The sequence below is a fragment of the Echiichthys vipera genome (genome assembly GCF_963691815.1).
Source record: "Echiichthys vipera genome assembly, chromosome: 18".
NCBI classification, from domain to species: domain Eukaryota; kingdom Metazoa; phylum Chordata; class Actinopteri; order Perciformes; family Trachinidae; genus Echiichthys; species Echiichthys vipera.
This window is the reverse complement of record NC_139843.1, coordinates 3,389,866-3,406,995: the sequence shown is the minus strand read 5'-3', so window position 1 is coordinate 3,406,995 and position 17,130 is coordinate 3,389,866. Positions and strand designations below refer to the sequence as shown.

At 43.8% G+C, this 17,130-nt stretch overlaps 1 protein-coding gene across 2 annotated transcripts; it reads left to right on the top strand.

Annotated features, from left to right (window-relative positions):
- Nucleotides 1–1,463: 1,463 nt before the first annotated feature.
- Nucleotides 1,464–15,225, top strand: LOC310960486 (very long chain fatty acid elongase 6-like). Of its 2 annotated transcripts, XR_014593602.1 has the most exons (5): nucleotides 1,464–1,663; nucleotides 6,198–6,329; nucleotides 10,313–10,464; nucleotides 11,716–13,898; nucleotides 13,929–15,225. XR_014593602.1 is itself a non-coding variant. In XM_083932195.1 (4 exons), exons 1-4 carry the CDS (start codon nucleotides 1,572–1,574, stop codon nucleotides 12,144–12,146), a joined length of 807 nt encoding a protein of 268 aa, XP_083788321.1. In that variant the 5' UTR covers nucleotides 1,464–1,571; the 3' UTR covers nucleotides 12,147–15,225. The 2 variants fall into 2 exon arrangements, 1 of the variants encoding a protein (XP_083788321.1); XM_083932195.1 differs by having other exon boundaries at nucleotides 11,716–15,225.
- Nucleotides 15,226–17,130: the final 1,905 nt, after the last annotated feature.

The window sequence follows — 17,130 nt, the reverse complement described above, 5'->3', positions numbered from 1 at the left end:
AAGTAAATAAATACATTAAAGCATAATTTAATAAATAAATATAAATAAATAAATACATGAATAAATAAATAAATAACTAAATAAGTCAATAAATAAATAAGTAAATAAATAAATAAATAAATAAATAAATAAATAAATAAGTAAATACATTAAAGCATAATTTAATATATAAATAAATAAATAAATACATAGCTCCATCCCGCCTCTGTCACAGATAAGCCCCGCCCCCTCCACCTCCATCACTGCACGCTCGAGGAACAGAGAACGTGCTCTCACTGCGTCAAACAGCACAGTGACAGCGCGAGGAACCGGAAACAAATAACTTTACCTTCACAATAAAAGTTACGACTGCAACTAATTTATTTTATTTTGGTTAATTTGTGTAATTTATTACTAATTTATGAAGTTTCATCTGGCTGCATTTGATCTAATGTTATATTTCATATCCCAAACTTTATTACACTTTACTTTTATAAATACAACAAAACACTGAAGTACATAAATAATTACAGATCAAATTAAATACAAAGGACTTTCAGGATTTTCAGGTAGGAGCTAAAGTAATAAAGTAATAAAGTTATAGTAAATATATATATATATATATATCGGAAGTAAATTATTTTTTTACATGCTTTATTTATTGTTATTATTATTATTACTACCACTACTATTAATGTGGACAGATAGTTGTCCCTTAACACATGCAAATTAGCTATATCTTTTTTATTCATTATCATGTTATTCTTATTCTTATTATTATTATTTGTATTATTATTATCATTATTATTATGTTATTAATACTATGAATAGACACCGATAGTTTACCCAAAACACATGCAAAGTAAATTATTTTTTATTTGTTTTATTTATTCTTATTATTATTGTTGTTATTATTATTATTATTATTATTATTATTACTACTACTATTAATACAGGCAGATAGTATACCCTAAACACATACAAATTAGCTTAATATTTTTTATTCATTTAATTATTATATAATAATAATTATTATTATTATTATCATTATTATTATTAATATTAATATTAATATTAATACAGACAGATAGTATTACCTAAACACATGCAAATTAGCTCAAGATTTATTTTATTTTTTTAATTATTATTATTATTATTATCATTATTACTACTAGTTTTTTTTATTTTACTTATTATTAGTAGTAGTTCTATTAATACAGACAGTTAGTATACCCAAAACAATAACAGAACTAACTATTAATAATCATTATTAAATGTAAATATTATATTAAAGGGCAGTGGCGTCCATTTGCTGCGTCATAGAAACGAGGTGTTTTATTCTGAAAGTCCCAAACCGGAACAGCGTAGTTTGAACGTCGCGAGCTTAACGGTCGTGAGGAAAGTGAGGGGCAGCCGAGGGGACGTGCATCTGGCGGCACCGCATCCTCCTCCTCCCGGTGCTAATCCAGCTCTTATCAGCCGGAGAGGGTAACGGAGCGGCACACACTCGGTCCCCCGTCTGAAGGCCGGTTCGGCGCGGTCACACTCGTCCCCTTCTTCGGTCCAGAACCTTCCAGAAACTTCCATCGAAGATGAACGAGACGGACAAACCGCTGCTGGCGGAGTACGACTTCGAGCGGCGGTTCGACGAGCGAGAGGCGCTGGAGTGGATGCAGGAGAACTGGTATGTTTAAAGGAGAAGGTTATTAATTAAATAAAGATATGAAATTATGATAAATACGTTAAAATGTCGGTTTGGTCCTCTGGTTCCTCCGGTACAGGCTGGGGTGGGTGGCCGACCGTACCTCATGTCCTCCCCGGGGACGTGTCGCCATGCGGACCCGGTACATTTGATTAGAGCTGACCGCATCTCCCTCCGTTATTATTATTTATTTATTTATAATAAAAATAATAATATTAATAATGTGTCACATTTTAGACTCAAACACGTGGAAATCAGCTTAAAATTATTTACAATAATAATAATGAAACACATTAAATTAGCTTAAGTTTATTTATAATAATAATAATATAAAATAATAATAATAACAACTATAAAACACATGAAAATCACCTTAAGGTTATTTATAATGATAATAATAAAACACATTAAATTAGCTTAAGTTTATTTATAATAATAATTATAGTAATAAAACACATTAAATTAGCTTACGTTTATTTATAATAATAATAATATAAAATAATAATAATAACAACCATAAAACACATGAAAGTTAGCTCTAGTTTATTTATAATAATAATAATAACTATAAAACACATGTAAATCACCTTAAGGTTATTTATAATGATAATAATAAAACACATTAAATTAGCTTAAGTTTATTTATAATAATAATTATAGTAATAAAACACATGGAAATTAGCCTAAATGTATTTATTTATTAATAATAAAAACAATAAAACAAATGCAAATCAGTTTAATCTTTTTAATAATAATAAAACACATGCAAATTATCTTAAGCTTTTAAATATATTATTTTATTATTATTAATATTAATTCTAATAAAACACATGAAAATCAGCTTAAGTTTATTTATAATAATAATAATAATAAAACAAATGCAAATTAGCCTACGTTTTTTTAATGTATTATTTTATTATTAATAATAATAAAACATGCAAATATGCTTAGGTTTTAAAATGTATTTATTTATTATTATTAGGCCAGTAAATTAATAAAAATAAATAAATAAAGTCTAAACAAAGGCTGAAAACAATACTCCAAAGAAACTATAAATGATAGTCGACGTCCGACCCTGAAAGGCCACTCTCGTAAATCCCCTTTGTGTGTTTCCTGATTAAATTATTGCACAATTTGATATTTGGATGATAATTAATAATCATTTATTTTGCAACCAGGGCACCGTAGTAACAGTTTCCAGGTTGCTATTTGCCACCAATTCTCTGCCTATATTTGCCATTAGAGACTTTTTAACACATAAAACATAAAGACAGAGAAATATGCACCCCAAAATAAATCCATTTTTAATATTTATTGCATTAGGGATATTAAAATATTGCCTTTACAGTCACTGCTGTTTCTGCATATGTGCACATTGGTTCAACTGACACAAACAAACAAACAGATGAGCTGAAAAAAACACTTTTTTGGCATTTTCATAATGACGCTGACGTGTAAAACATTATATTTTCAGTTGCATGAGCTGGTGTCTGGTTACAGCCTGGTGACTTTTAACATGAGAGACATTTCATTAGAAGGATCAAAGATGGCGTTGAGCCCCGTGTGTCACTTAAAGACACACAACCACGCAACAATGTTCAATCACTCACCACCGTCTTCATTGTCCCGTAAAATATGTTCCACAGAAGGGAGTGAGCCCTAACAGGGAAACCGAGTAAGACCACATTTCTTTAGTTCACCACTTTCATCACTTTCACGAGGCCGTGCACGACTGAAGGGACAAACCGCGGTGCTTCTGGGACAGAGGTGAGGACGATACAGCTCCAGGGGGGGAAGTGCTAACCTGACTCTCACCAGATGACTTTCGTTCCTACTTGACTCCGCCCAGCTCCACTCAACCATCTGGGGTCGCTCCGTAGGAAGGTGATTTCATTCAGGGTCCGCAAAGAATGGTCGAGCCAATCAGGACGGCCAGGCGGGGTTTTATTATAGATGTGACGTAGCAGAGAGGAAGCAGACGTCAACGCTCATCTTCAGTTCATGCATCTTCAACCGCTTGTCCCTGTCGGGGTCACGGGGGCTGGAGCCGATCCCAGCTGACATCGGGCGTGAGGCGGGGTCCACCCTGGACAGGACGCCAGTCTATCACAGGACACATAGAGACGAACAGAGACAGACAACCATTCACACCTACGGGTGATTTAGAGTCATCAATGAACCGAACACCTGCACGTCTTTGGACTGTGGGAGGAAACCGGAGAACCCGGAGAAAACCCACGCAGACACGGGGACAACATGCAAACTCCACACAGAAGGGCCCCAGCCGGGATTCGAACCAGGAGCCCTCTCGCTGTAAGGAGACAGTGCTAACCACCACACCACCGTGCCTCCCCCAGACGTCAACATGGATGCTGCTGTTTCCGATCTAGAGAATCTTTCTCCTTTAAAAGAACCAGAGAACGGCTCTGAAGGCTTTTGTTGGTGGAAACCATGTCGGCTGTTCTGTTTGGCCTTTTCCCGCGTCGCTCATCAGCGCCACGCGTCGGTTTCCATGTGAGCGGTTGAAGTAGCACGTCAATAAAGATGACGGACAAGTGGTTTATCCAATCACAGGGAAGGATTTCTGATAAGGCCTATGGAGCGATCCCGGAGGGAAGAGTGAAGCACGGAGGAACGAAATTCATCCTGAGAGAGAGGTTAGAAAATGAAAACACACATCCCATGATCCCTTGCTCCTGACCGGCCTGGAGCGCCAAGCTAGTACGCACGCAGAACGCAGAACTACAGAGATGTAGACGACTTCAAAGAGAAGCAGTGACGTTTGGACCCGCTGCAGCATTTCTTTGCTTCGGCTTGGTGAATCCAATATAGAAGAAGCCCCTGTGGCGTTATCTGGGTCAAGCAGCGTCTACTCAGCCTAATATGTATTGTGCCGATCTGGATTAGTCGTCCGGTCTGTTCCCAGATCACCTCCGACACACACACACACACCCTCACAGATGCAATGCACACACACACAGTCTGGATTTAAAATGGCGAAATCAGGTCTTTTTGTCCTGCAGCAGCCTAACGTTGCACGCATAATCTCTTTAGTGTTCTGGCTTTTAAACGCCGACTGTTAATTGAAATGGTATCGGTGGTCGCTGATAAGCGAGGCGGAGCAGTGCCCGGGTCAAATTGCCTCATCACTCACAGCCGCCGGTGTGAATGGTCAGTGTGTCGCCAACTAATCTCTGTTAATCCTTTGCTATGATGATAAATGAGTGTAAGGCTGAAGGATGGCGTCATAAAACCAGCGTTTTTTAATTTATAGTTGGGGAAGTCGTGTGTGTACCTGGCTCACGGGCCCTCAGTCTTATTTGGTGGGTTCATTGTGTAACGTCCTTATGTAACAGCAGCACATCTGTGTAATCATCCACTGGTCCAAGGCCAGACTGAGGTGATTTAGGGCGCAGCAGCCAGAGGAAGTTGTCTTCTGTCTGTTTGCGTAACCCGACAGAGGTCAAACTAAATTTAGAGGAGGTTATTTCACAAAGTTATAATTAATACTGATTATAAAATGTCTTCTTTTGGATACTTCTGATGTCAAACAGGGTTTCTTATTCCAGGCCAGACCCGTTTGTACTCACACTACCTGGGCCTCGGCGAATGCTTCTTGCTGCCTATACGTCATCACGCCGTAACACGTCACACGCATTGATGACGTCATGGCGATGCGTGGCTTTGTTTCCAGATCTTTCCGTAGACCTCAGAGTTTTTGTGCGTCTTGTCGACTGTTTTTGAATCTTTTCATCGACCAAATCTGCAGTAAACACTCCACCTCCGCATCACACCAACGTGAACCTTTCACCGCCATTGTTTGAAATGTCCGCGCATGGTCCCTCCTTCTTTTTTCTACGTCCCAACAGGCGCACAGGAAATGACCTCAGAACCGCCGTAGGCCTCGTGCTCGTACACGTACACACGCTCGTGCTCGTACACGTGCAAACGTGCTTTACTAAAGCCCACCTCTCCCAAACGGGCTGTGGACGGCCAGCGGGCCGCAGCTAGGCGCGGTGCGGTTGCACTCACACTGGTCAAAGGAACCAGACTTTAGCCCTGGAATGTGCTTGGGCACGGTACGGATGGAAAGTGTGAGTGCGCCCATAGTAAACTGAGTATCCTTTGAGTTGTGGACAAAATAAGAAAATCCTGAATGTCTTTGTCTCTCCAGTAGACATTTTCAGTGCTTTCTTTGTGTCAGTAACTCTTCTTCTTCTTCACCCTCGTATTTTTGAATTCTTCCGGTATCTGTGACACGCCCACTCGCTCGCCATGAATACTCTGGTCAGAGAGACGCTCCATTCACACTTGGGCTCAATCGGCAATTACACGGAACGGGCCGTAACGCAGCAGTCCCGCACTAAATCCAAAGCTCTGATGTTCAGTTATTGTTGGAACTGTTTGAGACTCGACCGTAGGATCTAATCGGTCGTGCTCGTAGTGCACGGACAGGTGTTTCTGCTCAGTGGTGCTGATCAGTGTTTCTCTGCTCTGTTCTTTTTCTCGTCCACAGGAGCAAGGCGTTCATGTTCTGCGGCCTGTACGCTGCGTTCGTGTTCGGGGGTCAGCACTTCATGAGGGAGAGGCCGAAGCTGAACCTGCGGCGCCCGTTAGTGCTGTGGTCCCTCAGCCTGGCCATCTTCAGGTGAGTCACAGCCGGGACTACTGCGCCGCTCAAATCACTCGCTTTTGACTGATTGTTTTCCTTTTTATATCATCTAAATTTAATCTTCTGGGTTGTTGGAGTTGCTGGATTTGATCAGAGGCATCTTTCAACATTATTCAGACGTTTTATGGACGAAGTGATTCATTGAAAACGTCAGTGTTGGTTTGTTCCAGCCCCACGCTGCAGGACGTTACAGAGGTGCAAAGGTCCAACAAAGGAGATCGAATGAAAGTGTCTAAAGGTTACTGTAGCCAGAATCTCACTTTATTTTCCTCAAGATAAAAGATAAGATCTCTGTTTTTATCTCAAGGGTGAAATGTTCGTGCAGCACAAAGTAACAAAGAGCTGAATTCAGAGGTCACTGACTCTTTGTCCCTTCAGAGCTAATGTGACAAAATAAAAGTGGCCAAGAGCTACTTTTAAATAAAATGTTTGATTAGTAGAAACATTCATTCACATAGCAGATGCATGAACACACACACACACACACACACACACACACACCCCTGTTAGGGTACCACACCAAATAGGTCTACCCTGGACATGGTATAGATATATATATTTTGCAAAATAATGCATTTTTACGCAAAAAAAACACTTTTTTTTAATCCGATAACTCTATTAATGAATGAATTTATTTATTTTTGGTCATACATCAGATGTTAAATAAAATGACATAATATATTTTGACAAATTCAGCCAAAAAAAGGAATCAAACACGTGATGATGATGACGTATAGACAGCAAGGAGCATTCTCCGAGGCCCAGGTAGTGTGAGTACAAACGGGCCTGGAGGGGGGGACAAGGACCCTAAAGCACGGGGCCCGGGACGGAGGCACAGTGGGAGGGCGCCCTAAAGCATAATGTGCAGATGTAGTATAAAACACAGTTAACACCGAAATACGTTTGTGCAGGTTAAGCTCCGTATACTCAATTACTAAAAGATTCGATAGCTGCAGCCCTGAAATTGGTGAAGTACAATGTTTTAACAATGGTTGGACTCACACTCTCAAACCAAACTCACTCAAATATCTTCGGGGTCAAGCACAATCCAGGAAAGCAGCTGTAGAAGTAAACAAAAGCATGTGGACGTTGTTGTTAATTGTCTCCCACAGAACGCTCCGAGCAGGTTAATCCAGTTCTGTGTGACTGACTGAAGCTGAACCTGAACCTGAAACAGCCACTCATTGTTTTTCCTTTTGTTCAGATTAATATGAATTTCTGGTGTGCTGCTTTGCTCCAGCGGGCTCCTCACGTACGCGACGCTCTCGGTCCTTTTATCAGTGATTCACTGTTAACACAAAACGAGTGATTTGAGTGTGAACTATAAAGCTCTCTGTGTAAACAGGACGATTAGATCATCGCTTGTTTTTCACCTGCATGAGGTCACCCGTGCAGGAAGAATGTGCCGCTGACATCCGAAAATGCAGAAACCGGTTCGATGACACGGCCGTCGCCAACACATTCCTCTCTGCAGTCAAACGCTCGCTGTGGATTCAAAGGAGAGGGCGTCCAAACCTTTCACCGAACGCTAATGATCCTCACAACTCACAAAAACACCGCCATCTTGTGTCGACACTCAGTACAAAATGCAGAAGCGTCACACAAACATGAAGCCTCTGGCAGCTGAAGCAGTGTCAGAGCGCACACACACTGTCTTTCCGCACCGGGCCAAAACAGGTTTTTCGGGTAAAGCCTAGTGCGTTTGACCAGTGTGAGTGCAACCGCTCCGCGCATAACTGCGGCCAGCTGTCCGTCCACGGCCCGTCTGAGAGAGGTGGGCTTTTGTAAAGCACGTTTGCACATGTACGAGCATGAGGGTGCGCATGTGTACGAGCACGAGCGTGCGCACGTGTACGAGCACGAGGCCTACGGCGGTTCTGAGGTCATTTCCTGTGCGCCTGTTGGGACATAGAAAAAAGAAGGAGGGACCATGCACGGACATTTCAAACAATGGTGGTGAAAGGTTCACGTTGGCGTGATGCGGAGAAACCGCGAGAAAAGCCTTTTGTATTTAAAGCACCTGTTGCCATGACGGAGCAGAAATTGTTCCGATGCCAGGGGACATTGGTAGAGATTGTGACCCACTTGGCGGACTCCATCACTGTGGTGCGTCGAGCCCTCCGTCTAATCTTAATCCCACAGCGGCGGTGCTCGACCTGCCCCCTCCACCTCTCAGCTGTGAGCACACAGGACACGACAACATGACTTTGGGCTTCCCAAGGCTGTTGGTGATATTCTGCATGTTTCTAATCTGTATTCTGGCCTTTATCATGTTTACGTAGGTCGTTCACACTGAATCTGACGTGGCACACAACGATACGATAACACGTAAGAGACACATGATGAGAAGGGGTGATGTCCATGAAGAAACGTCCACCGTTCGATGCACAGGCGGCAGCATCGTGGCTCGGCTTGTAAAGATTATTTCTTGGATTTTTCCCTGATAGGAGGAGTAGCAGCACTACGCAGCTTATCTGTGTGTGTGTTTGAAGGTTCACACGAGTGCTGGAAATCCTTGAAAACACTTGAAATGTAGGATTACACGATGATGGCATATGATGACATAACAGAGGAAAGAAGATCTCCACATTTTGGAGACTGAAAACAACATTTTCTGACATTTTTGCATCAAAAATAACTTTTTCTGATCCTCAGATGATCTGAATATTTGGTGATTATATTTCTGTGGAGTTAGTTTTCCTTTCTTTTGTCGTCTTTCTGTAGAAAACTGTCTGAAAACATCATGATGGTTGTTTATAGGACAATAACATCTCATTTAATGTGACGAACAAGTGCAATAATAAGTTCACTGAACACTGAGGATTCACTGTAAACAGATATGTAGTTTCCTGCAGCTGTGAGGGGCTGGAAAAGCATGAAAACGCACCTTGAAATGCTTGAATTTCACCTCATCTCATCATCATCTTCAGCCTCTTATCCGGGGTCGGGTCGCGGGGGCAGCAGCTCCAGCAGGGGACCCCAAACTTCCCTTTCCCGGGCCACATTAACCAGCTCTAACTGGGGGATCCTGAGGCGTTCCCAGGCCAGTGTGGAGATCTAATCTCTCCACCTGGTCCTGGGTCTTCCCCGAGGCCTGGTTTTTGTTCCTGTTCCTGTTAATATTGCGGGCAGACTTCCCTCCTGTAATCTCTGGATCAATGAATGATTGCACTGTAGGACTGCAGGGCTCTTTTAGGTTTTATTGACATCACAGGGAGGAGTGAGTGTGAGTCTTTGAGGCCGGAGCAGAGCGGGAACAATGGTGAATAAACTCTCTTCACTGGTGTTTTATTGGTTGTAAAAACGCTGCTTTAAGACTAAAGTACGGAGTGAGTCCATCCTATTCTTTGAAGGGCAATAAAAGGATGAAATAAAGCATTTATAAATGATCACGTGTGCTACAACAAAGCCTGTATTATGTATTTAATATTGTTTATTTTAATGTAATCCTTAAAATAACAACAGTAAGGTCGAGTAAAAATCTCCGTTTGATTGATTTAGATGCAGAAACTCCAGATTTGTTTAGATCTTTCATCAAAGAGATGCCAATATAATATAAATATACACTGGGAACACATTTATATCTGCACTGTTGTAATATAAAATGAAGTTTGAATAAATGAAACAAATCCACAGGTGCTCAAGCCATGCCATGCCGTGATGCCCCTGCCTCTTTTCATGTCTTTTATGTCATTTTAAAAACCTATATTTCACATGTTGTATTGTGCATTTTTAACCTTTTATATATATTTTTTTAATCCAGTCTTTTAGCACAACCCTTGGGGCACGCCACAGCATAATCTCATGGTTTTAAGGGTCAGTTTTGCTCCATTCAACTCAATAAATCCCAGTCCAAACATGTGTTTTCAGGTCAGGATGCTGGACACACAGACGGAGCATACCTCAAAGGTATTTGACTGTTTTCTAATGTGTTTGCATGTTGTGCGTTCACTCTGCAGTATCATAGGAGCAGTGAGGACTGGACTGTACATGCTGCACGTCCTCACTACCAGCGGCTTCAGACAGTCGGTGTGTGACATCAGCTTCTACAGCGCCCCTGTCACCAAATTCTGGGCCTACGCCTTCGTCCTCAGCAAGGCCCCCGAGCTGGGTAAGGCTTCCTCCAACCTCTCTGTACGGGATCGTCCTAAATGTTACTGAAGTGCACCGATGTTCCTACGTCAGGATAAATTCACATGCGACGGCGTAAACTTTAACCTCGAGTGACTGAATCATTTCCCTCTTTTCAGAAGCACTTAAATTTCCAGCACATTTATCAGCAAACAATTATTTTAAAAGCTGCTTCTGTCGTCTGCGCGCTCATCTCGTCTCTCTCTGACGGACACGGAGACCTGAGTGCTCTGGGAAATAGAGATGCTGAGGTGGCAAGAAAATCCCATTAGTGGCTGTTTGATACAGACGCTGTTTTCCTCAGCTGCAGACAGGAAGAGTGTCTACATCGTCCTATTAGTCGGGACATTAGTTTACTAAAGGACACATACTGTCTGAGAGCTGGATATAGGTTATCTGGGCAAATGAGGCTTATGAATTATTAAGGGCGTACTCTCACTGTCCATCCGTACCATACTCGCATCTGGGAGCGGTACGGTTGCCGTCCACAGCCCGTTTGGGAGAGGTGAGCTTTAGTAAAGCACGTTTGCACATGTACGAGCACGAGCGTGTGCACGTGTACGAGCACGAGGCCTACGGCGGTTCTGAGGTCATTTCCTGTGCGCCTGTTGGGACGTAGAAAAAAGAAGGAGGGACCATGCGCGGACATTTAAAACAATGGCGGTGAAAGGTTCACGTTGGTGTGATGCGGAGGTGGAGTGTTTACTGCAGATTTGGTCGATGAAAAGATTCAAAAACAGTCGACAAGACGCACAAAAACTCCGAGGTCTACGGAAAGATCTGGAAACAAAGCCACGCATCGCCATGACGTCATCAATGCGTGTGACGTGTTACGGCGTGATGACGTATAGGCAGCAAGAAGCATTCACCGAGGCCCAGGTAGTGAGTCTGGAGGGCCTGTTTGTACTCAAAAAAACAAACATGGAGGACAGCAGTGAAGCAGGCGGCCCGCTGAGGGAGAGTGTAGCATTATTTAGCATTAAGTCTCATCCGTAAACACCTTTCTGGCGTGATGTCATCAACTGCGCATGCGGGTCACTTCAGGAGCGTGAGGTGTTAATGCAGCAGTCCGTAGACGGGCCACATTTAAAGACGTGACGTGAACAGACAAACAAAAAGATCGGATTTGAGCAATAAATCGTGATTGTGCGTTAAGACCTGCAGTGTGAACGCAGCCGTTGGCAGTTATTAAAGTAATGAGGTTGAAACTTGTGATGACTTCCTCCCCCAGGTGACACAGTGTTCATCATCCTCCGGAAGCAGCGGCTCATCTTCCTGCACTGGTACCACCACATCACCGTGCTGCTCTACTCCTGGTACTCCTACAAGGACCAGGTGGCGGGCGGCGGCTGGTTCATGACCATGAACTACGTGGTTCATTCCCTCATGTACACGTACTACGCGGCCCGGGCGGCCGGCATGCGGGTGCCCCGTCCCTGCGCCATGATCATCACAGCCACCCAGATCCTACAGATGGTGATGGGCCTGGCCGTCCTGGGCCTCGTGTACCACTGGATGCACGAGGCGCGCTGCCCGTCCAACATAGACAACATCACGTGGGGCTCTCTCATGTACCTCAGCTACTTGGTCCTTTTCGCCGTGTTCTTCTACAACACCTACCTCAGAGGCTCCTCTGGGGGCAAAGGATCCAAGGCGGAGTAACTCGTCCGCACTGTGCTATCGAAGTGTGCCATACGGTGAAACGACCAGCGGCGAGGGGGCCACGAACGCGTGAGTCACCGCTGGTCGCTCGGTCCTCTTTTTATGACATTTACACTTGACTTTTTACAGCGTCTGTAGCTCATCAGTGATACGTCCGTGGATTCAGAGCGCTTCAGACTGAGCGCAGCTTCTGATCTCATGAGTCAAATCCATTTAAGGGAATGAAGAAATAACGTGTTTGTGTTTGATTAACATAGTTCTCACGTCATTTGTATCGTTGCCTTGACGACTTAGACCAGTTTAACACACAAACCTCCCTCTGAGGGCCAAACGTTTGTCAGAGGTGACCATCAAACGTGATCGTCCTTGATGTATACATGAAGTTTAGCCGTAGAAATTATTAAAGTACTTAAAAATTGTTAAAGGAATAGTTCGACATGTTGGGAAAGTGCTTTAAGTGCTGAGCTGAAGAGTTTCACTAAACATAAAGTCTGGAAGCAAAAGAACGTCTGTAACGCCTCTAAAACATCTTAAATATTCAACAAAAGAAATGTAAAACCAGGATTTGTGACTTTAGGTGCGAGTTATATGCTGGGACTACTTCCTGCCAAACAACAGCCCTGTGCTTTATTATTCCTGCACAGATATTGGTGTTCGTACAGGGACGATGGCACCAAACGTGGCAGCAACAAGACTTCAGGAAGCCGCACACGGTCGATTACTTCCTGCACATAACTCCCCCTAAAAACCACAAACTGTCTTTTCAACATTTCTGTTTTTGTACGTGCGAAACATAAAAAGATACTGCGAGTTAATGAGAGTTTACCTCAAACTCAGAGTGAATTTTCCCCTCATGTTACTCGCTCAGGTGTAGATACCAACGAGGTTTCTGTCCGTCTTCAACCGCAGTCAGAATAACCACTATTGCCGCTTTGTACCTGTTGTTGAAGTCCCAGATCTGCAGGAGCTGCGTCTGGAGATTTTGCTGTGATATAATCACATCAAACGCAACGAAGGTCAGCCGAAATAACTCCCGTCATGATGCACATCTGTAAAACGTCTGTATTCACGCTTCATGCGCAGGAGAATCTAGTGACAGACAGCATCATGCGCATGTGAACGTAACCAATACGTATTTTTTCCACACGCTAGCTGCTTCCCCCTGCTTCCAGTCTTTATGCTAAGCTAAGCTAAGCTAGCCACGTCCAATTACCAATGTGTTGAACTATTCCTTTAGAAATAATGTGTGTTTTTAGCCCTAGCTCGACTGTGACCCTCCTGATCGTGAGTTTAGGATTACCCAAAGGGAATGAAGACTTCACAGTGCACTGAATGAAAGAAGGCTCTTATTTAGCTTTAGCACTTACTTCAAATACGTAGGTCTGGACACTGCACTGAGTTCAACGCGTCACCCGTCCCATAGCCCTGCTCATTAACCACAGAGCATCTTTTTATTATTGTTATTATAAACCTGTCTGTTTACTCAATATGTAAAGAAGAAGAACACTGAGGATCAGTTTAACGCAGGCTTCACACTGATCTACACTCGCTGCAGAGTGAACACGCACACACACGCAGGCTTAGAAAGTAAAACTTCTCTGTCCAGTCACTGAACGGACGGTTTTCTGTGACAACCTCTCGTTTTTTTTAAAGTAGAAAGAGACACTGTGGTTGTGATTTAACCAAGGACTGCAAGAACAGCAACAGGCGCGGAGAAGAGTGATGAATGCGTGCGGAGCGTTGTGGAAGCACGTGGAGCCAGTCTCAAATACCAGCGCGCAGAAATGTGAGAGAGGACAGCAACATCGGCCACTGCGGCCATGAGTGACTTTTTCACAGAGGCTTCTACTCAAAGGACAAGTAAATATTTCCCCGCGGGACGGATCCGCGCGCATTGCGTGGTGATGTCAGAGCCGCTCTGCCGGTTACACGGTCGAGTCGAGTCCAAACCGCAGCCAAGTTCCTCCCCTCCTAACGTTAATACCGTACTTCACCTCTGCTCTCACCACACAAGCACTCAGTCAGACGATAAGATCTGAACACATTCCTCAGTTCACAGTCATCCGACAACAAATGACTTCAAGGATCCGGGTTGTGTAAGAACCCGTCCTCCTGTCCCCCCTCCGTCCTTTCTGCTCTTCAGGTTTACACACACCTTCTTTCTCATCTCACCTGAGGACGAGGACACACACACACACACACACACACACACACACACACACCTTCTTCCTCATCTCACCTGAGAACCAGGACACACACACACACCTTCTTCCTCATCTCACCTGAGAACGAGGACACACACACACACACACATACACACACACCTTCTTCCTCATCTCACCTGAGGACAAGGACACACAAACACACACAGACACACACACCTTCTTCCTCATCTCACTTCAGAACTCACAAAGTCTGCTTCTCCTCCCTTCAGGACGAGGACACACACAGACACACACACACACACCTTCTTCTTCATCTAACCTCAAGACGAGGACAAACACACACACACACACACAATGTTTGCATTAGGCTGCTCAGTTGTCGTGAGAACATGCACACATTGCCACAGTCGGTCATAAATATAAAGGCACGCCCTGGATCACCCGTCTGCAGCCACTGCACTTCTGCCACTACGAGTACTGTGGTCCTCCAGGCGTACAGGGGGATTCAGTTTTTAGCACTTAAATTGAAATGGACTTGAAGATAATGAGGATAACATACGGAAGAATATGTAAAATAACTTAATTATTTGACTAAATGAGGGGAAACAGTTGATGCTAAACGCAAACACCTTTTCCTATGTAGCACTTAACTCCCGGGGCTGATCAGCTGTTTCCTGTCGACCCTTTCCAGACATTGTTCTCATAACGTCTTTGTCTTTGTCTGGGCACAGCGCCGAACTTGGACCAAAGCATCTGACGTGAAAGAATGATTCCAACGTCACGTGTTCCTGAAGACCGCTTTCTCTCGTAATTGGTTCAGTGACACTTGTTTTGTTTTGCGGTGCACAGCCTCAGCTTCTCTGGTTGTAAACCCTCACCTGTGGTCATGAAAGCTGGGTCAGAACCCAAAGAACCAGGTCCAGGTCCAAGCATCTGAAATGTGTTTCCTCAGGAGGGGGGCTGGAGTCTCCCTTAGAGAGAGGGGGAGAAGTTCAGCATCCGTGAGGAACTCGGAGTAGAGCCGCTGCTCCTTTGTGTTGAAAGGAGCCAGTTGAGGTGGTTCAGGATCATCTGGTAAGGATGAACCCTGGGCGCCTCCCTAGGGAGGTGTTCCAGGCACGTCCAGCTGGGAGGAGGCCTCGGGGAAGACCCAGGACCAGGTGGAGAGATTAGATCTCCACACTGGCCTGGGAACGCCTCAGGATCCCCCAGTTAGAGCTGGTTAATGTGGCCCGGGAAAGGGAAGTTTGGGGTCCCCTGCTAAAGCTGCTGCCCCTGAAAACAGAGTGGATAGAACCAGACTTTTGTCACCTTGATCCACGTTTGTCACTATTTTCTGATATTTAACAGAGCAAACAACTAAACGATTCATTGAGAAAATAATGAATTGATTATTGACGAAGTGAATCGTTAGTTGCAGCTCCATCTTCTGACCAAACTGCACCGTAGCCTCGTTCGTTCGCTCCAAACCTGTTGAAAATTATGCTTATCGCAGCGGATTCACCTTTTTATTTTCTGCCTACTGATCAAATATGTGACGTTGCCTTGTTTCCACTCCCCCAAACTACAAAACAAAGATGTTTCCAGGCCCCTAAGAGCTGAAAGTATCCAGTATTTCTGATGGAAAAGTGCTCAAATTAGCGAAATATCAGAAAAATAACCACTCTCCGAACATCAGAACCCACTGATAATAAGATTTATGCATTTGTCTTTTGCATGTATGAGTTAAAGTGTGTGTGAAGTGTTCGCATCCACACCCGGCCATGAATGATGCTCCTCCTTTTGTACTGTAATCCAGATTATTTGAATATACCCAACACACTGTAGATCCCCGCGGGGTGAACGTGTGATTGATCAGTTGAAAATGTCGATGATGTGGTTAGACAGGAAATAACGGGGCTGCTGTGGTCGTCTGTGCTTCGCTCAACGAGCTGCTAACGTGATGATGTGGTTGGACAGAAAGTAACGGGGCCGCTGTGGTCGTCTGTGCTTCGCTCAACGAGCTGCTAACGCGATGATGTGTCCACTGTAAATAACAAGAATCTATTTATTTTCTTAATATATAACATTCTCCTGCGGATCATCCGTGTTTCTTCATTCCTTAAACGCATCCAGACGCCGTTTCTGCCTCTTAACTGTCAAAGAGACGGGGGATCAATGCGAAGGCAGCCGTTGGTACTTTACTTTAATCTGTGACGTGTGTAGTTTCATACCATGCCGTCCTTTTCTTCCTTCATTCCTGTGTTTTGTGCCATTTTTTAGGTAAAAACCTGTCGTAGCAGCTCAAAAATGTACATTAGAAGTAGAGATGTTTGTTGTGCCATCATGTTGAACCAGAGTTTACTTACATTCAGCACTGGACTCTGAGAAAGGGACGTGATTCTGATGTTTTCTAACGTCACGACGCCACTTCTGACCTTAAGTTACCGTATTTTCCGCATTATAAGGTGCATAGAACAGACGCTACAGTGGAGGCTGGGGTTACGTTCTGCATCCATTAGATGGAGCTGCGCTAAAGGGAACGTCAACACAACAGTCAGGGGAGGTCGTCTTGTTGCTTCCTCCACTTCGGCACCATTGATTGGTTCATGTTCAACTCTCTGGCTGCTGCTCTATTCCTGTGTTCTGCTGCGTGACTAATGGCCTTGAGTTTAAACTCTGCGTCGTAAGCGTGTCTCTTAACAGGAGCCATTTTGGGCTCTTTACACAAACACACACATGGAAATGAAACGGCACGCTTCACTCAGTCGTATATCTCAACACGGGACACGGGGAGAACATGCAAACTCCACACAGAAGGGCCCCAGCTGGGATTCAAA